The sequence below is a fragment of the Anoplophora glabripennis genome, unplaced genomic scaffold (assembly GCF_000390285.2).
Source record: "Anoplophora glabripennis isolate ALB-LARVAE unplaced genomic scaffold, Agla_2.0 scaffold49, whole genome shotgun sequence".
Classification (NCBI taxonomy): Eukaryota; Metazoa; Arthropoda; class Insecta; order Coleoptera; family Cerambycidae; genus Anoplophora; species Anoplophora glabripennis.
Window position 1 is genome coordinate 978,273 of NW_019417201.1, and position 22,695 is coordinate 1,000,967.

Sequence of the window (22,695 nt, forward strand, 5' to 3'; positions counted from 1 at the left end):
TTATCCTCATAAGGCAGAGAACCAAATAAAGTTTTTTGTAAATATGAAACACTATTCATTTTAATAACTATAATATCCGTAGACGCCTAAACGAAAATATTCACTTCGTTTTTAAATATTTAAAAAAATATTTTGAGAGTTTGAAACTGAATTAAATGCTATTAAATGTTAAATTTACAATATTTTTCTAAATATCTTCGTACATTGGAATGAAAATATTCGAAAATTCGTTTTTCCAATGTATTTTGTAGTTCAAATTCAAATTTTCGAGATGCTGGAACACGTTGTGTTTCTACTTGAAAAACGAAGCGAAAATAAAATAAAAAACTCAATCAATCAAAATGTAAGTAACTGGTCTTTCAATTTTAATAGAGCTTAAGTGAAAATCGATAACAGATAACTGGTTGATTGATGACTTCGTGAAGCAACTTCGGAAAGGCCCCGAGAAAGTTACACCGAAACAGTTTTTGCAACGTTAAGATTTTCAAACACTTTAAAAGCTTTTTTTTTCGATTCTAATTAAGGAGTTGAAACAACAAAGCACGTCTTACCCCATTAAATCAGGCCGAGTTGCAGACAGCATTTACCGTTCCGTATGATAAATATTTACACTGTGTAAGGACGACATGCACGCCTTGGGAGAGGAAACTTTCACAATAAACTGACCAGTTGACCCTTGGAAATGGCGACCTGCGCCCCGACGGTTCAGATGGGCGTCGCGTGACCATCTTTAATATTTAATGACAATCGAATTCGACGGATGGAATGCCCGTTGGATGGAAGGTGTTGCACGTACATACAAGACTTGTGAATGATTGTTTGTACACTCTGAGAAGTGGAATTCCCTCACTGTAATTTTGTAAAAAACGCGCTTGAACAGGCGGATATTTATTTCATCTGATATAAAGGAAACATTTAATCTTATAGAAGGAGAATATGGCCACTAATAGCAACGGATTTTAGTCCCCTTGTTCTCTTTCCATGGACTTATGCTCTAAATTGATAGTTTGACACTGTGTCTCGAAAACAAATGATGATTGTCTATAAAATTTTTCACAAATAAAATTTAATCGACATTACAGGAAACTAATGAGTTTTTCAACATTTCATTTTTCTCTAAAATCGAATTCGTGACGTCTTTAATATGTTTTGTTTATCTCTAAATGAAAAAATAAAAAAAAACTCCAAGAGTCGAATTTGGCCCAGCCTGTATATAACCCATGTCAAATATTTCTAAAATACATTTTAAAAGAGATATAAAGACACCATTTTTGCCTAAAAATTAATAGAAAATATTTAGAACATGTTTTGCATCAACGAAGTTTTATACAAATTAGAAAAAATAGATTTTAATTACAAAATTTGTCACAAACCAATATTTTATATATTTATATCGATAGAAAAGTACCTACCCAATTTATAAGCTTTTTAAAAATGAAATTTATGATATTGATTTTCTTGGCATTTGCTGACGACCCGCCTCTGGTGTACGGTAAATAGCATAACTATAGGGGCGTAGATCAGCCCAAATTGCAACATTTGATTTGCAACTGTCAATTGAATTTCTCTATTTGACATTTTAACGTGGCTCTAGTTTCGGTTTTATGTTACAGATTTTTGTCAGTAATTAGAAACAATTAATAAATAACTGTGATATGATATAAACTACATGTTTTTCCATCCAAAAATAGATTAGTTAATCGAATACAGTCCGTGAGTGTTTTAGTGTTTATTTTGTTGTGCATATATTTAGAAATTGCTTTTTATTGATTTTTAAATCGTTTTTAGCTGAAAAATGGCTTTGAAAAAGGTGAAGGGGAATATAGAACGAATGTTTGATAAAAATCTGACGGATTTAGTTAGAGGCATTAGAAATAATAAGGAAAATGAGGTGAGTAAATAGTTTTTTTAGGTTATGTTGTTGACATATTGCATATATTTTCGAGATGTTTTTTAATTTCTAGGCCAAATATATCTCCCAGTGTATGGAAGATATTAAACAGGAACTTAGGCAAGACAATTTATCTGTAAAAAGTAATGCAATAGCCAAGCTAACCTATGTAAGCATTAATATTACTTTCCCAATTGTTCGGTTCAATTAATTCGTTTATATTTTTAGCTCCAAATGTTGGGCTACGATATATCATGGGCAGGGTTCAATATAATTGAAGTTATGAGTTCGAGTAAATTTACTTTAAAGAGGATAGGGTATTTAGCCGCAAGTCAATCTTTCCACTGTGATTCAGAGGTACGTTTTTTAAACTTTGATTCGAGTGTTGATGCTACTGTTGATATACTTCTAGTTTCGTTTCTTCGCAGCAGATAGTTTACATTTATTTTTTAGTTGTTGATGTTAACTACTAATATGATTCGAAAAGAGCTGAATTCCCAAAATCAATACGAGGCAGGGTTAGCTCTTACATCCCTGAGTTGTTACATTAGCATGGACTTAGCTAGGGACTTATCGAACGATATTTTAACTCTGGTGAGGCGTGTTATTAAATTTTAATATCATTTAGTCTATTTAAAATATTTTAGCTAAGTTCGACCAAGCCTTACATAAGGAAAAAGGCTGTTTTAATGATGTACAAAGTATTTTTGAAATATCCGGAGGCGCTGAGGCCTGCGTTTCCTAGATTAAAGGAGAAATTAGAAGATCCCGACCCCGGTAATTGTTACTTTAATCGGAGGTGTGTCTTCGTTGTTAATTACGTATTTTTGCAGGAGTTCAGTCGGCAGCAGTGAATGTCGTTTGTGAGTTGGCTAGGAAGAATCCAAAAAATTATTTGAGTCTAGCACCGGTGTTTTTCAAATTAATGACTACTAGTACTAATAACTGGATGCTAATAAAGATCATAAAACTGGTAAGATATACACTCTTATACTAATAGATTTTCAATTTTTTTAAATGCATTTCTCAAGGGTGTAAGGTTGTTTTTCTTTTCAAAAATTTATCTAAAATATTTATCGTGTTGCTCAATTTTTTAATTTTGATATAAAAATATTAAATTCCACATTACTATTTTTTTAAACTTTTTTTAGTCAGGATTGCGAGTATTAGTTATGAGAAATTTATTTGTAAATTCAAGAGTCTATTTTCAAAATGGCCAAGTGATCTCTAGCCTCAAACTCAATCATACGAAGTTTGACATATTCGGTATCTAAAAATGAAAAAAAAAAGGAAAATAATGTATTAAACTGCCAAACAAAAAAAATCATAAACATTAAACATATTCCTAAATCATGAATTTAGACCCAAAACATAACCTCAAATTTATAAATCTTAACCTAAAACGAACATACTCAATTTTTTCTAAACCTGTGACTATAAATCCATAAAAATGGTACTTTTGAGTGTGCAACCAATATTTTTGCATAACTTTAATTCAAATTCATAGGAAGCTGACCAGGAAACCTGAAAACCTAACCTCAAATCCAAAATAATTAAGTTAAAAATTCACGGAAAGAATATATTTTCTTCAACAAAGGATATGATTGCTTCACAAAAACATTCTGCAATATATGTTTTTCTCTGCATACCTAAAATTTAAATCCATAAAACGTAACTTTAAAGGACTAGAAGCTAACCTCATGTTTAAAATTTAAGCTAAAAATAAAAAAAAAGCAAACCAATCCATTTTAGGTTATTTATAAATTTGAGGTTATGTTTTGGGTCTAGATTCATGATTTAGGAATATGTTTAATGTTCATGATTTTTTTTTGTTTGGCAGCATTTAGTACATAATTTTCCTTTTTTTTTTCATTTTTAGATATCTAGTATGTCAAACTTGGTATGATCGAGTTTGAGGCTAAGATTACTCGGCCATTTTGAAAAAATTCTAGGCATATAGTTGAATTACCTCACCGGAACTTTATAGTACAGGTAATTTCGGAAAGAATAAAAAAAAAACAATAGTATTTGATTAGTTTTGACGCGTGGTTCGAATTTTTTCCAATATTTCCCATTGTAACTGTAATGCGGGTAGTTCAAGTAATAATTTAATGAAATTAAATTTTAAAGAAAGTTTTATTTGTAATTTCATTCAAATAGTATTTATTCTACAATAACGCTATTTGTTGCGGATGCATGAGGGTAATTATTCATTAATCTTTACGGTATTATATTGGGCACTACTGTGTAAAATTGGTACTTATGGAAAACTCCTACTTGGGAAACAGTTTCCTTTACATACTCGTGTAAACACTATTTTTAATTTTTTCGATGTAAAACTTGCTCCTAAATATATTTTAATAAGTAAATGCATACAGTTTTCATCATTTACTATGGTGAAACCGGCGATTGGACTGAAACTAACCACTCCATTAGTTAATATCATTGCAAGGTATTTTTTTATTTTTTTGATAATAGTTGTTTATTATAAACGCACCTTCGTTGTGTTAAATATACAGGGTGTCCCAGAGTAACGTGTACAATGGAAGACCAAGATTCGTGTACTCAAAATAGGCAGATTTAGGCTAATTACAAAATTCAAAAAAATTTCACGAACTTTGAGGCCATCTAGCGCCTAAACGATGCGATTTCGGATATAGGTGAATTAGCCGAAATCTGCCTATTTTGGGTCCACGAATCTGTGGTCTTCCGTTGTACACGTTATTCTGGAACACCATGTATTTCCCGCTAGTCCCAAACAGAGATGTAGGTAATAAGATCTAAATTTTCACTGAATTAATATTTACACAGTTCGGCTATTAAGTTTTAAGACTTAGTTTATTGTGGCGAAGTGCGTGGTGCCATCTATGTGTGGTCAGTGGAACTACGTGGTGGGAAGCCTTCCAAGCGACCGAACAAAATTTCTTCAGTATACTTCTATCTACCACGAAGTTAAAATGTTTTGTGTGAAACGAGTTTTTGATAATTATCATGGAAACGCACATTAAACAGAGTATAGCAACCAAGTTCTGTTCTAAATCCGGTAAAATAGCCACCAAAACTTATCAACTGTTACAAACGGCCTATGGTGAAGAATGTGTATTACGTCCGATTGGATTCCTGTAGTTTGGGAGGTTTCGTGATGGCTGAGTGTGCACGACGACGAGAGTGGATGCCTTATCCTCTCGTCATCATGCATGCTGTCCCTGTGCTTATGAAACCTCCCGAACCACAGTGATACGTGATACACACTCCTCGCTGTACGTCATTTGTAGGTTCCGTGGCTGTTTTATTGGTTTTAAAACAGCGCGTAATTGCTATACGATGTTCAATGTGCGTTTTCGTGATAGCTTCCAAAAACTCGCTTCATGTAAAACGTAATAACTTCGTGGTAGATACACATATACTGATGAAATTTTGTTCGGTCGCCCGGAAGGCTTCACACTACGTAGTTCCAGTGACCACACCTAGATGGCGCCACACACTTTGCCACAATAAAATCAGACTTAAAACTTAATATGCGGACTGTGAAGTAGCTAGTGCGTTTGTTTTTTAGTTTGGTGCCCTTACTCCCTTAGAACCTAGGCTAGGTAAAAAATTGATCGAGCCCCTAACTAACCTCATCCATAGGTATGTACACATGTAATACTCGTATTTGTTTTTAATTTTTATACTTAACTTCAAGAAGCTTTAAGTGTGTCGTAACGTGTAAGAGAAAAATGTTTTATCGCTAACTGATAACTCGAAATAATCTGATTTATTGTCCAATTCAGTACTTCCGCAATGAGTCTGCTCTACGAGTGCATAAACACCGTGATTGCGGTCCTTATTAGCATATCTTCGGGAATGCCCAATCACGCTGCCAGTATCCAGCTGTGCGTGCAGAAATTGAGGATTCTTATAGAAGATTCCGACCAAAATCGTGAGTGATTTAAACTATTCGGTACCATAAAATTACCTTCGTTATAAAACCAACGTTTGTAGTTAAATACCTGGGGTTGCTGGCGATGTCGAAAATTCTGAAAACACACCCGAAAAGCGTCCAGGCTCACAAGGATTTAATTTTGCAGTGTCTGGAGGATAAAGACGAGTCGATTAGGCTCAGGGCACTAGATTTACTTTACGGAATGGTAAGATGTTTCGTTTAACTAAAAATAAATACATCGTGTCCAAGGTAAGGATGTCTACCGTAGGATGTCTGTCAAAAACAGTCAAAGACCATTAAATGGAGATATATTGTTTAGTTTTTGAAATATTAAAAAAAAAACTGGATGTTTCTATTTTATTTATTTATTTTTTTGTCAGTCGTCGAAAAAAAAATCATTGGGTGTCAAATCAGGGCTGTAAGGTGGATGATTCCAAGATGATGGCTGAAATGCATGAGAACGAATTTAAATGGTCTTAAGTGAACTCAAAATTTAACAACATTCAAAAATATGTATATTTTAAGATAGAGCTGTATTTAAAAAAAATTGCACAACGTCTTACTAATTTGAGTCACCCTATATCTTTCACTGTTATTCAAAATATCTTAAGATTTAAATAAACATCGGAAAAACACTGAATAAATGCATATAGCGCTGCGGATTACATTTCGGTATTTAAATTTGTACGTTACACGCTACTTTTTGTGCTGTAGGTATCCAAAAAGAATCTGATGGAAATCGTGAAGAAACTGATGGTCCACATGGACAAAGCGGAGGGAACGATTTACCGGGACGAACTTTTGAGTAAAATTATCCTGATTTGTTCTCAGAATAACTATCAGTTCATCACCAACTTCGAGTGGTACGTTACCGTGTTGGTCGAGCTGGCGCAGATGGAATTTGGTTCCAAGCAAGGTAGCGAAAGTTCACCTTTTTTTTATTTAAAATCATTTCACGTTTATTTTTCAGGTCATGTGATCGGGGCGCAATTAATGGATGTCTGTATAAGAGTACAAGCCATAAGATCGTTCGCCGTCACCGAAATGGCCCAATTGTTGGACGTTTATACGTCAACTTCACAATTTACGATAATGCAGGAGGTCCTGTATGCTGCCGCTTGGTTATGCGGTGAATTTGTTAGGTACGTCGTCTTCTTCTCTTCCTCCTTTCCCGTCCACTTTTTTCCTGCTCTGACGATATATATTTTTTTAGCGAGATTAAGAATCCGGAGCAGACACTGCTGTCGATGCTGAAATATAAAGCGCTGCCGCAGCATATCGAGTCCGTGTTCATTCAAAACATAATAAAGATCTTCGCTTACGTAATGGAAAAGCACGAGTTGAACCAGCGGTACGACGATATCTTGAGGTTATGCGAACTGATAATCGACAAGATGGGCGAGAGTATAAAATCTGGAGAGTTGGAGGTACAAGAGAGAGCTAGCACGTCTCTCATTATCGTGAAGATCGTTCAAGAGGAAGTGGTAGCGAGTAAGCGGCCGTTACCGTTTATTTTGGAATTGTGTGAAATATATATGTTTTTTTTTTAGGGAAAGGGATGGGAAATACCAGAATAATGGACGATGAGGATTTAGATTTGAAACCTTCCGTTGATCCGAAAGACACGATCGCAGCGGAGCTGCTCAGTTTGTTTAACGGAGAACTAAATCCTGTAGCTCCGAAAGCTCAGAAGAAGGTTCCGTTGCCAGAGGGGTGAGTACGATTTATTTGCAAATATTAGTAATGTATAATTGTATATATACAATAAATGTTCAGGTTTTAAAAGTTGGGAGCTTCAAAAACTTTAGGGTGTTGCAAAAAAAAATTCGGGTATATTTTGGAAATTCGAATTAAGTACATTTTATGTGTAAAGCTGTAATTTTTGGGTTATTTTCTTTTAACTTAGAAAAATTTGATATACAGTTGAATAAATCGAAACCTAACCTAATCTAACCTAGAAAAACTTGACATACAGTCGAATAAATCGAAACCTAACCTAACATAACCTAGAAAAACTTGATTAAATCGTAAATAATTTTGATAGTGTTCATTTCACAAATAAAATATATGCTTTTTTTTATTGCAAATGCAGATTTATAAGTCATCCCGTTCATAGATCAGGAGAGATCAGTCTTGCATGCTGTTAGATCTCTTTGCTCCAACTATTACCGTTTGGAAATTATTGCAAATTTTAACTATGTTTTTGCAACATATGAAGAATTTAAAAAAAAGTCCTTATAGTCCAATCAAATTAGATTAGAATATTAGAATAAATATTAATAATTAATAATTAATATTATCTATACAGAATATATAATTAGATAGAACATTTTCAAAAGCAAAAATATTTAAAAAATTTCAAAAAATACTTATTTTAACTGAGTTTTTTTACTTATATCTTGGAACCTATGAATTTTGGAAGAACATTGAAGAGGATAAAAGTTTTAGAGTTGAATCTTGCACAATATACTGTAAGATAAAAATGTGTAAATTTATTACCGATGTTGCAAAATAGCAATAATTGATGAAAAAAAGGCAAAATAATCAAGTTTTTTGGATAATTTTTTTAAAATATTTTAATTGCTCCGAGGACATTCTAATTTTGGTAACACAAACTTTACAGTTTTCCGAGTACTTTAAAATTATAATTTTTGAAAAAAATTAAATTGCAAATTGATAAATGTAATTTAATTGTTTAAAAATTAAAAAAACTTTAAAAATTTACTGTTGCCGTCCTAATCAACCAATTTCAATTTTTCTAAAACCATTTGAAAGGTTGAGCGGAAAAAAATTTTCAAGTATCTAGATGCTTTATTTGAGGCTGTACAACATTTCGAAAATTCGAAAATTTTTTTTCAAAATTTTTTTCAAAAAATTACTTTGCGAAAACTCGAACCGATTTTAATGAAATTTTGTGTTTTTTTATTATAATCTAAAGTTTTTTTTATCGAAATTAGAATGCCCTCGGAGTAATTAAAATATTTTAAAAAAATTATCCAAAAAAATTAATTATTTTGCCTTTTTTACATCAATTATTACTATTTTGCAACATCGGTAGTAAATTTAAACATTTTTAACATCCAGTATATTGTACAAAATTCAATTCTAAAACTTTTTTTTCCTCTTGAATATTTTTCCAAAATGCATAGGTTCAAAGATATAAGTAAAAAACTCGGGTAAAATAGGTATTTTTTAAACATTTTTGCAACTTTGAAATTGTTCCGGACCTCGTCCAGATCTAAGGATCTATACTTTTATTATGTGAATTGTACTGAAGGTATTCCAGCAAAAATTAGCTTGCCCCCTCTTACATCCAAGAAGTGGAATATTTTGACAGATCCGCCCTGGTCTATAAGTGCATTTGGAAAATTGCAAAATATTTGAGTTTTTACAAAAATTGAGTTTTTCGAAAAAAATACAATTTTCCCGAGTTTCAATAAATCATATAGTAATGCACTTACGTGACCCATCTTGAGCTTAAGATTTTCTCTAAGAGTTGTACTTTCCTGTGGAATTTGGGCGCGTATTGCAAAATAATTGAAAATATGGGAAAATCTACCGAAACTTTGACTTCTTTGTTTGGTCGAAAAATTTAGGTCATTTTCTTATCGCTGAAATTTAATCGGAATGGCATTCTTGCTGACTTTTTTTCACGTATTTAAAAAATAAATAAATGTCCTTCGACCAGCAGGAGCCGAGAAAATCTTTTTTTTTTCAAAAAATCGCTACGACCTCATTTATTAATATTAAGGTCTGAAATTTACACATGTTGTAGTCGAATAATTTTACTTCAATATAAAAAATAGTCGACAATGATTAACCCATTTTTTTTACAGTAAGCTTAATTTTGTTGGACCCCATAAAATGCTTTTTCATTTTAAAATTAAAAAAATATGCGATTTTCAGTAATTTTTTTCTACAACTTTTATGTAAGTAAAACATTTTTTTCTAAAATGCTTAGTTTTTTAATGAAAAAAACTTTTTCTGAACTTTGGATGGGATTTTGAAAATTAAGCCCTTACATTCAGTTCGGGTAAAATATTTCATTCAATTCTATAGAATTTTTCCTAATTTTTACGTAAATTTTGGCAAAAAACGAGTTATTTTCGACAATTTGAAATATGCTCTTGAAAATTACAACTCTTGTTTGAAAAACTTTTTGTATTTTGAAAGACAACAAAACTATTGCACGGTGCCTCGCTCATTAGCAGCTCGCTGTAAATCTTGTTACTTTTAGTTTGGATTTAGACGTCTGGATAAACGAACCGTTGGAAGAGTCGGATTCCGAAAGCGAACCGGAAATGACCGAAAACCTCTTCGTAAAATCAGACAAGTCGAGATCTATTTACGAGAGACACCATCCCGAACCGACAGAAGAAGACATAAGAAAGGTGCGGTAGCGAAATATGCGTACTTTTTTTATACGTTTTGTCTCATTTTTTTTTTAGAGCCGGGAGGCCAGAAAACACGAACAGCAGAACAATCCCCATTATCTGAAAGGAACCAATTCCACGGAAACTAACAACAGCAACGGCAACGGCGAAACAATCGATAATATCCCCGTAACCGAACTGAATCTAAACGTGCAATTGAAAGTGGCCGGGCAGAAACGATCCGACAAATATCTCATATCTAACGTCGAAAAGAAGAAAATCAAGAAGAAGAGCAAGAAAAAGAAGCACCGTTCCGAGAGGTACGCAGGACGTGTAACTTCTTTTTTGTTCAATTTCACCCGTTCTTGTTTTCAGTTCTTCTGATGAAAACGTGGACACGGCACCAGTCGTAGAAGTTAAGAGAGACATGGAACTTCCCGAAGGTGCTACTCTGTCGGACTCGGAGAGCGATCACGGTCTCAAAGACGACCCTCACAAGGCTCTAGACATAGATCTTGAGTTGTAAGGACGATTACGTCGTACAACGCTTAACGTTTTCGTGACTGTATTTGTTTTAGGCCCACGTACGATTATACCCCGAAGCCGGAGAAAGAAAAACGGGATACCGAGAAGAAGGAGAAGAAGCACTCGAAAAAGAAAACGGAGAAGGACAAGTCGAGCAAGAAGAAGAGCGAGAAGCGCAAAGAGAAAGTCATCCACGCTGAGGATAACAATAAAGAGGCGACGGAGAGAACACACGATAAAGAAAACGACGGAAAAGGAGACGTGAAAACGAAGAAGGTTAAAAAGGACAAGAAGGAAAAGAAAAAGTCCAAAGAAAAGGAGGGTGAGTTAATGAAATCCATGTTAAACTTTAATTTTCAGGAAATGACTTTTTTTTACTACAATGGACGTGAAGGCATATTTTTTTTACGTAATTCGTAAGCTCCGAACGACAGACTTTTTATTATTAATATTACAGCGGACACCAAAATAAATTAAACATTTGTTGCAATATACTTTAAACATCTAAGAAGTGTAGCTAACTTGTGTGGATTGCAGCGACCAATAAAATTACATCAAAAAGTTTTATACTACGGTCACTTTACATATTCCAACGAAGTAAACACTTGCACACAGTTGCGGTGTGATTTCTGTGTCTTTTCCGATTAAATTCTGCAACATCTAATTCCATCTCTACATTTGAAATTCCATTAAAATATTTGTTCTGCCGAGTGCCCCGAGATTAATACAACAAAAGGTCACGGATTCTTATGACAAAGGAGGAGAGCGAGCCCCTAAGGCCAGATTTTGGCCTAATTTATTTTTAGCTGAAAAAATCTGAAAAAAAATTATTTAGTACCTACTAGCAATACTGAATCGTTTCCACCCTAAACGGACCAACCCCCTCACCCTCCTTTCCCCCTCCACCCCCTTAAATGCTGGGGAAGCCATCACTTATTAGAAGAATATTTAAAGTGCTTAGGGATGCGAAAGACATTCAATTCCTATGAATCTTACATATGAAGAGTTTTTTGGGTCGCAATATGGCTGACAACAAAATTGAAATGTCTTCAAAATGCATGATTTTTTTTGTAATGCGGTTTTTTGGGTTTATGATTACGAATCTGGACTCTAAATCATGAAATTCAAAATGGCGGATTCAATATGGTGGACAAAAAAAATTAAAATGTCTTTAAAATGTATGAATTTTGTGTAGTGGGGTTTTTTGGGTCTCTGATTACGAATCTGAAGGCAGAATTACGAAATTCAAAATGACGTATTCCATATGGCGGACAAAGAAATTAAAAAGATCTTCATAATCCTCAAATATTTGTTTATAGAAACTTTCCTGGATCACTGATTACAATTATGAATTCAGAATCACGAAATTCAAAGTGGCTAATCAAATATGCACAAACATGTATGTATAATTATAGATTTTTTCTTTTTTGTTTAGGGTGGAAACGATTCAGTATTGCTAGTAGGTACTAAAAAAAATTTTATTTTTTCTCCTCCGCTCCGCTTTTCCGCCTCCTCCTTTTGGAGACCCGTATTTTTTATTTTTGCCAAGTGGCCCGCTCTTTCCGAGTTAAGCCCCCTGAAATCCGCTCCTAAGAATAGAAGAATAGTCTTTTTTTTATATCAGAACCCTTTTATATGATAATCACTAAACTTGATACACAGAGGTTTTAAGACAACTGGAATCTGATAGTGCTACACTTTTTGGCAGGGAACCCTTAAGACAGTTTATCTTCGACCCCCTTGTCTTTGGAGCCAAAAAAATTTGGTCGCATATTTGAATTTCTTAAAAATTGTTAGTTTGCTAGGAACTTTTTTGTCTCTTGATATTTGTTTCATAAAATGCAATATCTCCAAGAAAATTAGCGAATCACGATATGCATTTGGTCACATTCTGCGATTTTCTCGAAAACATTGCATTTTACAAAAAAGTATCAAGAGACACAAAAGTTTCTAAATTCGATGGCTTAGCAGACTAATAATTTTTAAGAAATTCAAATATGCGACCAAATTTTTTTGGCTCCTTTCTACCAAATTTGGTGATTCTTGTACAACAGTAAATTTTATTTTATTAATTTCGGGACAACCGGTACATCTCACACATCCCGTGTTATGGGCTTATAGGTTATGTGAGGTTATGGTACAGTGAGATGAATTCTAACGTTTTCCCAATCATTTACTACTCAAATCGGTTTGACATCTCTAAAACAGCTTTCTAGAGGAACTTGTTGTTAGGTTCAACGCACAAACCAATCTGCGAATTCTAACCTTAGATTCAGATTCAGCGGTTTTAAACAATCTGTGTCAATGGGCACCAAAGTCCAAAAATGGACAATTAAATATACAATCGACATTTAAGTGCAATATTTCCATGTATATTATGCCCAATTAACTCCCATAGTCCATCTACCGTAATATATATACAGGGTGTCCCATTTTAAATTACGCACTTGAATATCTTGTCAGGGAAGCCACCAATCCAAAAATAACCCTAGCGAAAGTTGCTGGGTTCGGAGGGGGACATCGGATAGTGACCTTCAATTTGACCTTGACATTGACCTTCAAGGTTATTTGAAGGTCGTCTAATTTTTTAAATAGGAACCTCTATTTTTTACCCCAGTTGCAGGCGGGGGTCCTTTATAATCACACCATTTTTCTCTAAAAAATTCTATTTACAGAGTTGCAAAATACCCAAAAAAAAAACTATTTGAAACACCACAATACCTTCAGCCGATACTTTAAGATATTTTCTTTGTAGGCAAAAGCAAATCTAAAAAATCGAGTTCAGGCTATGAGGAGGCTCTGGGCATCTCGACTCCCAGTAAGGAGTTCCAATAATGACAAACCATTTCAGTTATCTTTTAAGAACATGTTATATTTATTGTTAGTTTTTTTTTTTAATACTCTCTAAAGTTACTATTACCGCTTTCTGTTTCTGCCAAAAATGTTATTTTAGTTATAAATGAAATGAAGAGTATAATAATTGCATTTTGAAATGGTTTTGTTACGGCGGTTCGATGCTACTTCATCTAAGATTTTATCGGTGCATCCTATATTTATCTCATTTTGTACTAAATAAAAGATATTTTGTCGATACGTTCTGTATATATTTTTGTAATCGTCTCTTGTATGAAAGACTTATTGATTTACTTATATCCTTAATAGTCTATCCTGAGTTGTATATTGTCCATAGGAGTAATAAATATTATATTGTTTATTAAAATTGTCTTTTTTTAAATGAGACGAGTGTTTTATTTCGGTACAAAAACATCCTAAATCGACAAAGTGACTGAAACCGTGGAAGGGAAACAGTTAAGCATAAGAATGTACTGGTAAGTAATGTTAAGAACTGAAAAATATCAATTTACTGAAAGAACTTATTGAGCAGCACGTCACGACAAACTTTTAGTTTAGTTGCAAAAATCTCAGTAACTTTATTTTAAAGACATCGATGTTTATTTTTTAACCATTTTTATATGTCGAATAACTTTTTTTATCTCTTAATGTTTTAAATTTTTTTAAAAACTCCTATGTAGGTAGGTAGAGCTATTCAGTAGAATCTAGGGGTTGTATTTTTTTGCTAACTCAATTTTTGTCCAACTGAAACCAAAAGGTATGTTTTTTAAATGCAACTTTGAAAATATTTTTATATTTTTTTAATTTCATTAAAAATTATTGTCAAATGATGTCATATATAGTGTTGTTATATTATATACAGGGACGCCACTTTTAAAATGTACGCCATTGGTAACTTACAAGAGTTGCAAAATTTCATACCATTTTGGATTATGGAAAGAAATTCCTGAAATAACTTGAAAAAACTGAAAACTTCTTATTCCATATCTTTTTTATTATTAAAAGTAGAGAAATAAAAATTGGTATGTGCCTATAAGGCTATACACTCATCTGTTGGAAGGTTAGAACATCTAGTCCTACACCCTTGTTTTCATAGATAACTTTTGATTTTCTTATGGATGCTACATTGGATTTTTACACCATTAGATGAAGCATTAAATTTTGAAATCGAATAATACTATAATAATAATACTACCGAATAATACTCGGGACAAGAGATTTTATTAAGGGACGTAAAATGTTAATTTTGTGATTTATTTAATTTGATCCTAGTTGCCATGAAAAAACAAATGAAAATTTTGACATTTCTGTTTAAAAATAAACAAATTATATTTTATTGCTGTAAATAAGAGTTCAAGTGTTTCTATTTTATTTGTAATGGCATAATATTCAATAAGTGAAAAGTGTTTTTGAAAAAAGTACCGCAAATTTAAGGACTGCTAAAATATAAAAAAGATTATTTTTATGGACCATGTGAAAAATGTTTCTATAAAAACAAATTTTAGTTACATTACAAAAAAATACAAAATAATGTGATGCATTGAAATTTAGTAGTGGTAAGTTTTTTGAAGTTTTTTATAGCAATATTAATAGTTTTTGATCTACTAGGGGTCACTAGTTACAACCTTACCAAGCTATTTTGACAGCTTTTTGGAGGTTAGGTTTTTTATGGTTTACCCTATTATATATTTTATGGGTTTACCTATGTCCAGTATTATTTAAATATCCAAATCTACATACTTTTTCCTTCAAACAGGCAAAACCATGTATAAAAACTGTTTGGAAACTTTTGTGTAAAAGCATTTATACATTTTATTTTGTTTTCCACATAGGAAGCACGGGAAACAAATGTTTTATGCAGTTATGCACAATATTTGCCAGTAAACAACGCAGTATATAAACATACCTATTTGTTCACAAAATGGGTAAATTTAATTTAGTATTTAGAATATTACGATTCTAAATTATACTATATCTTAATGCGCACAAATGGACCGATATTTTTCGGTTTACCAACCCAACGTCATTTTTGACCAGAATATGTTGGGTAACGTACATACCTATGTGGCGTAACGCGATTATTCTTTGGGGTTCGGGTCGGAACAAAATTATTTACACTCATGGAAACAAGGCTTGTAGAATTTTAAAGATAACATCGCATACCTATTTATTGCTTAAAGTCCCAAAATTAAATAATTAACAATAAGTGTACAAAATGATGAAACGTACAGATTTCGAAAACGGGAAAAATAATATTTTCCAAATACAAAGAATTTGTTGGTTGACTTTTCTGTATACTTGTTATGGAATAATTTTCTATATAAACATATTAATTGTTAGGTATGCTGCCAACAAAACAGCTCTTGGTATTGTTGGTTGCCTATATGTACGAGATAAGAAAATATTATGTTGTTGATTGTTTGAATAAAGTTAATTCAAAACGAAAGGAAGAAAAATTGAAAAATACTATACTGAGTGTACCGATTCATAGATGTATAGGTCATTGGCGTAGTAATTTTTAAATGTTTTTTTATTAAATTGTGATGACTGATGAGTAATTCAATGACAAATGTGTCAATTTTCGAAAAAAATATATTAGTAGGTAATTATCTGAAATCTAAACCCAGACGGCAATATATTATATTCCCAGAATAATTCAAGTATATTCATTTTAGAACATTTAATTATTCATAGAATCTGTTTTAAATATACGTACAATACATATTTATATTTTTGAGAATATTCATAGAATCATTATATTGGAATATTTCAGATAAACTTAGAATATACATTTTGAAATATTCTGTAGATATTCACAAATATCCAAAGAATACGCATACAATATCTAAAATAAGAATACTCTTAGATGAATAAACTTACAAGGAAACTACCCCAATTCGAACACCGATTTCCAAGATTTTCTTATATGTTGTAGAACATAATTTTTTTTTTTCGGCGGAAAAACATATTTAGGGGGTGAAATCCACCCTCAAAATTCGCCCCTAAAACAGTTTTTTCTAAATATCTGGGGTTCTAATCAATATTTTGAAATGAAATTAAATGGAAATTACTTCTTATAAAAAATAATACTCGCAAATCTATACATTCATTTATTTAAGCCAAAATCAGAAAGATTAACAATGCAACAATGTTTTATGTGGAAGAAGGTACAATATATTACTGTTTTGCAATAGCTCTTATAGGAGGGAGGCCCTATTTTGTAAGCCCAAACCGTCAAATTGGACTTGATATAATTTCCTATGCGTTTTTGTACTTTTACTATATCTTCTTATTTCGCCTTTTAGACACAAAATACAGTTTTCAATTCTCTCCAATTTTACGCATTATCCAGCATCCTGCTTCATGTAACTTAGTTTCTACTCTGGTATTATACACTTACATAGTTGCACTGTTGCAGTGATACTTACAATGGTTGCTTAGCATAGGCACCGACTATGGAGGGCTGAGGGGCTTCACCCCCCATTGGGTCTTCTTGTATCACGCTAAAACTACTTGTTGGATGCGTATTGCGTTTATACAATGAACGTATGGTGTGAAACCGAAAAACTATTTTTAAAAATAAAATAATTTGTCATTAATGGTAAACTAAAAAATATTCATAACAAATATCACAAAATAAAAGTAAGTTCTTTTATATATAGAGAAAATTTCGTGTTGTATCAATAAAATAATAATTAATTATAACTATTATTTTATCGACTTGATTGTTTTACATTTTATGGGCGGAAACAATACTATTTTATTCCGTATTTTACTACCATTTATTTACTTAGGTATTATTATACCAAAAGAAAAAAATAATTTGCAAATTTATTATTTGCCCAACAAAATATTTAATTGATTTTATAAGCAAGGCTGTAGATAATAATTAACGAACAGCTGTATTCAACGTGTGAGTACCATTTGCTTTTTAATAACCTTTTCTTTAAATGACATTTGACAACAATGCATAGCCCAGTACATGCACGCGCTCGGTTGTTCGAGGTCACACTAGCTTGTCCAGCGACGAGATATGAAAATTACTAAATAAAGATTAAAAAAAAAGTTTTCACGACGGGATTTGAAAAAAAATATACTATTGGTACGTGTTTCTAAGGGTAAAACGTAACCTCTGTATAAATATGACTCCCACACAAAGTTATATACATGATAGATTTGAATTCGTGTAAAATGCAAACATGAAATATCTGGGCTATGTAGCATATGAATTTAGCGGAGCGTCCCCTACGAATTTCAAAAGCCGGCGCCTATGATGCTCGGAATAACTTAATATAATTGAAAATTAACTGTAGCATTTCTTCATAGGAAGTAAATTAAAAAAGTACTAAGCATTTGCGATCTCATCTCAGCACCTAATAATAGTCCAGGAAAGTTAGACATAAAAAGACGGAATAAACGAGTTTTTTTATAGAAAAGTGTAGTCAGAAAAGATATGTCACACACGCAATATACCGTGTTTTGAGATATACAGGCTGTTACAAATTCGCTTCTCACTACAGGGACCTCGGAAACGGTAGGAGATACGAAGTAGCTTAAATGGGGGCAAAGTTGCATAATCAAAGAACCAACATAATGCATCTAAAAAATCAAGGCTAACATGATTAGTTTTCGAAATATTTGAAAAAAAAACGAAATTTTGGAAATTCGTTTTTGTTTCATTTCAGCTTTGTTTGGGGTGGTATTGAAAAAAGAGAAACACTTTCTGAAAGCAACTATTTGCCCTCTATCGAATGGCATAATCAATTTTTATATGTAACGTTTCGTCTCTCCAGGACCATCATCAACTTCATTTTTTTAAATACGACCCTGGAAATTTTATTACACTTTTGCAAGCATGACCCCCGATACTGTACTGCCTCATCCGGAACCAGATTAATAAATTTTGTCCATTTGCATACTTTTATATACGTTTTGAACGTTTTTGTTTCCATATACTTTTGTACCGTGCTGTCAGCGAAAAAATTGGAGGGAACATTGCTCGAAACTATATAAAATGATACGGTGCAATTTTCGTTTTCTAATTCCCCTTTGTTATTTAAAAATGAATTGACCATTATTTTACCTCTAAAATATTAATTTTTATATGTCTGTACTTCATTTAAAAAATATACGGGAAAACTATTGGATAAATCGAAATTTTCCATAGAAATAATTTTGTGGAAAATTTAATTTTGAATAATTTTTAGTTGAAACTTTTTTTCGAAAAAATGAATCTTCATTGAGATATTGGCGGTTTTTCGTAAAAAAAACGCGAGATATTATATATAACGAGCGTTCAAATAAAAACGTGGTCGAAGTTGGCTCTGACACATTGGACGTAGGGAGTAGCTTATAGCGACCAACTTAACCTCATTTCTCAACGAGCTGTATAGCAGCTGTCAGTTTCAATAACGTTAATGACTATATAACTTTATTTTAAAGAATAATCGTGATAACAATAACAAACAATTAAAGGAGCTGCGGAAAGTGTCCCCCTCCTTGTTATAACAATAAATTAAAGCAGCTGCTGAAAGTGTCCCCCTCCTTGTTCCAAGCACTTTTCACACCTGTTCCTCAAAGAATTAAAGACATTTTCTAAGATGCTCGGGGTATTGTTAATTTCACGAATCTTGTCTATAAGTCGAGCCTGCAGATGGTTTAAATCAGGAATAGGCAGTTCAAAAATAGTGTTTTTAAGGTAAGGCCACAAAAAGAAATCACACGGCGTAATATCACATGACCTCGGTGGAAATTCATGTTCAGCATTGAGACTTATTAGTCGATTTTGGAAAACTTCCCTCAACATATTCATCGTCTCGCCTGCCGTATGTGCCCTTGCGCCATCTTGTTGAAAGTAAAAGTTTGTAATTTCGTTTTCTTCCAGCTGGTTAACAAAAGGAGCGATAATTTCTTCTCTATACCTTTGCGCAGTAAGAGTACCATTAAAAAAAATAGGTCCATAAATCCTCCTTCGATTGAGAGCACACCAAACTCCAATTTTTTGAGCGTGTAGAGGGCCCTCGACAAAAAAGTTATCTGGTTTTTCAGAAGACCACATTCTCATATTCTGTGAGTTTACGTAACCACTTAAATGAAACCAGGCTTCATCAGAAAAAAAGGTGATATTATGAAGTTCACCGTAGTTGTTTAAAAACCATTCACAAAATACAGCCCGTCGCGGAAAATCAACTTCATGAAGTTCTTGCTGACAAGTTAAACGATAGGAGAACAAACGCAAATCTTTTTTTAACACTGTGTGGCAGGTACCGACTGATACTCCCACCATTTGTGATAAAACACGTACAGAAGTTCTTGGCGCATTTTCCATTATTTGTTGGACATTTTCTTTTAATTCTTCAGTCCGCTTTTTAGGTCGGCCGCTTCCTTCTTTTCTTGTTACACTGCCCGTTTCACGAAAAACATTAACACAACGCTGAACTGCACTTTGAAAAATTTTGTACTCAACAACGCCGGGAAATTGATTTTGAAATTCTATGAAACATTCCTCAATAGAATACTTCCATATTCCATCAATCTTGCGTCCATTTCTAAAGTAGGACTCTATGATAAACACTCTTTGTTCTTGAGAAAACACCATTTTAAACGCTTTTTAAAACGAAAATATTCAAATTGATAGCGGCGATATAGCGCTTTGACAGTTGACGTTTAAGTTCATTTGCTATACGCTACGCCCTACGTCCAAATTTTCAGAACCAACTTGACCACGTTTTTATTTGAATGCTCGTTACATACATGATGTTAGCGGATTTAAAATAGTCCAGGGAACGAAATAGGGTAATACCTCCGAATATTTTCGGATACATCGGATTTTTATGAAAATTTGGAATTAAGCTTATTTCACCTTGTAAATGAAATGTTATATATGCTTAATATGGACTTCTTGTTTTTAGGGGATGAAAACCACTCCTTATGCTAAAAAACTGAGTAAATATAAAAATAGGTGTTATATAGACTAAAATCATATCTTAATATATAAATATTGTTTTATATTGTGGGTTATAATTTACGTTATTTTTATAAAGTTTCAACCCTTAGAAATCACCCTTAATGATAAAATATAAAATTAATAGTTTATTTGACCTTAAAATATTTTTATAGCACGTACATACATTATAGATATCTTTTCAATAGTTTATGGTATTAATAATAATTTATTACAATATTTCAACCCTTAAAAACTACCCCTAATAACAAAATATTTTAAAAAAAATAGTTTTTGACATATTGAAATGATTTGATAGGACAAACAGGATAAATTAAATTCTTTTACCCATTTATAATACACCACCAATGACAAAATTAAAAAAAATGGGTTTTAAATTATTTAAAATGAATCATACTGCCCTAGTGTTTATCAAATCACTGGGTTTCTTAAAAATCATTCATTTTTCAAATAAAAACAATTTTATACATTTGAAGTTGATAAGTAGAATTATTAAAAGATTAAAGGGAAAAGTGAAGGTATTCTATGTATATAGAATGCTCCAAAGTTGTTGATAACCAAAATAATGATATGCTCCGAAAATTGAAGCGGTAAGGTATTTTAACGATAACTTTTTAATTTAATTTTAAAGTTATTAAGACGATCCAAAAACGATTTTACGGAAAATTTCGACAGCTAAAAGTACTGTAAAATTGAATATTTTTTAACGCGTTATTTTTGAGATTTTTTAAGTTAAATGGTTTGAAAAATATGACATTCGGCTTCAACTGCAAACTAGCAGCGTCATCTCTGTTAATTTTTATTCTACACAAATAAAAAGAAATGAAATATTATTTGAAAAAAAAACCTGAAATTTTGTACTCTTAAACATTTTTCGTATCTTTTTTATTTTTAGTTATTTTCAAAATTATGTTATTTTTTTGGATTTTTTTTTTTCAATCAGAACGTAATATTTTCAAATAATGAATTCTAAACCGCTTAAACTTGTATAATATATTGTTAGCACATTAAAAATGTAAATTTTAGAAGGATTAGGTACGTTTAATTTTAAATCTTGTGAAAAATTCATCAGTTTTTGTGCTGATTTTTTTTCTCGAAAAAGTGAATTAACAATTTTATTTAGATCATAACTGTTAATTTTTATGCTAATGACAAGTCAAGTTTATTTTAAAGAATTTTTAAAGAACTTTAATAAATGTTCTGTGTATTTTTCTTGAAAAAGATATTTTTTTTTAGTTATTTTGCATTAAATGCTTCCAATTTAGTATCTGGCGGACATGAAATTATCTTCAACCAGCCGTATCTCAGCACCTACATAAATGAAAAAAAAATCAATCTTTTTCTTTTTCTATAAGCTTCATCTTCAAGATATTTTTTTTTTCATAGAATGTCTATTTTTCGAGTTATTCGAGAAAAACTGCTGAAAAACGTCTTTTTTTAAATAAAGAATGTACATTTTCAATCACCAATAACTTATCGAAAAATGTTCATAAGATGCTTTTTGCTTAAAATTGGTTGTTTTATCGATTCCTGTTTTTTTTTTTTCAATATTTAATTTTTCACCCCCCGAGCAAAAGCGCTCATTGGCACTATATAACTTTTGTTTCTTGAGCTATTTTCTACTTACAGTCCAAGCTTCACGTCAATCGGTTCTATCCGAAAGAATTCAGAGGGGAAACCCTTGGTTCTTGGTTCCCTAGACTAAAAGAATTGCTCTGTTAAGGAGGGAATGCTTTAGGCGATCGCGGTCCCATCGCATCGCGGACCATACTAGTCTCGATCGCGCGCGGTGGAGTTCCCATGTTTTCTAATGTATGCATTCGCACTAAACATTACGAGCTCGTCTCGCTCGCATCGCGTTCTCCACCGTCACCGATCTTTTCCAAAGAATCTCGGGAGACCCTAGAAGAGCCAATAAGAATACCCCTTCCATATAACTCTTTTCCTTAACTATTAAAACAATAAAGCAATTATTTAAAGGAGAGCGCGAGAAGGATTGTACGTGATTGCCAAATGCGACTGATTTTGTAAAAGACCGCGATCAGCTCAGCCCAGAACGGTCCGTGATGCGACGGGACCGCGACCGGCTTAATTCGTTTTCTCCCTCCTTATATCTCGCCATAGCCCGATGGGGGTAGATGGAATCGTTCGAGGACAGCCTATC

At 32.5% G+C, this 22,695-nt stretch overlaps 1 protein-coding gene across 1 annotated transcript; it reads left to right on the forward strand.

Annotated features, from left to right (window-relative positions):
- The first annotated feature begins 1,571 nt into the window (after positions 1–1,571).
- LOC108903877 (AP-3 complex subunit delta-1) lies at positions 1,572–13,925 on the forward strand. Its single transcript, XM_018706214.1, has 19 exons — positions 1,572–1,713; positions 1,789–1,891; positions 1,965–2,060; positions 2,120–2,248; positions 2,345–2,485; positions 2,539–2,668; positions 2,725–2,864; positions 5,448–5,521; positions 5,665–5,813; positions 5,876–6,021; positions 6,531–6,732; positions 6,787–6,958; positions 7,030–7,307; positions 7,367–7,529; positions 10,054–10,207; positions 10,265–10,509; positions 10,565–10,711; positions 10,768–11,036; positions 13,470–13,925. Exons 2-19 carry the CDS (start codon positions 1,796–1,798, stop codon positions 13,547–13,549), a joined length of 2,811 nt encoding a protein of 936 aa, XP_018561730.1. The 5' UTR covers positions 1,572–1,713; positions 1,789–1,795; the 3' UTR covers positions 13,550–13,925.
- Positions 13,926–22,695: the final 8,770 nt, after the last annotated feature.

Bases quoted from the DNA above. Each gene is read 5' to 3' on its own strand.
- LOC108903877 (XM_018706214.1), top strand. From the start codon at position 1,796: ATGGCTTTGAAAAAGGTGAAGGGGAATATAGAACGAATGTTTGATAAA. The intron at 1,892-1,964 runs GTGAGTAAATAG...TTTAATTTCTAG, and splicing joins GAAATAATAAGGAAAATGAG to GCCAAATATATCTCCCAGTG. The intron at 7,308-7,366 runs GTAAGCGGCCGT...TTTTTTTTTTAG, and splicing joins TCAAGAGGAAGTGGTAGCGA to GGAAAGGGATGGGAAATACC.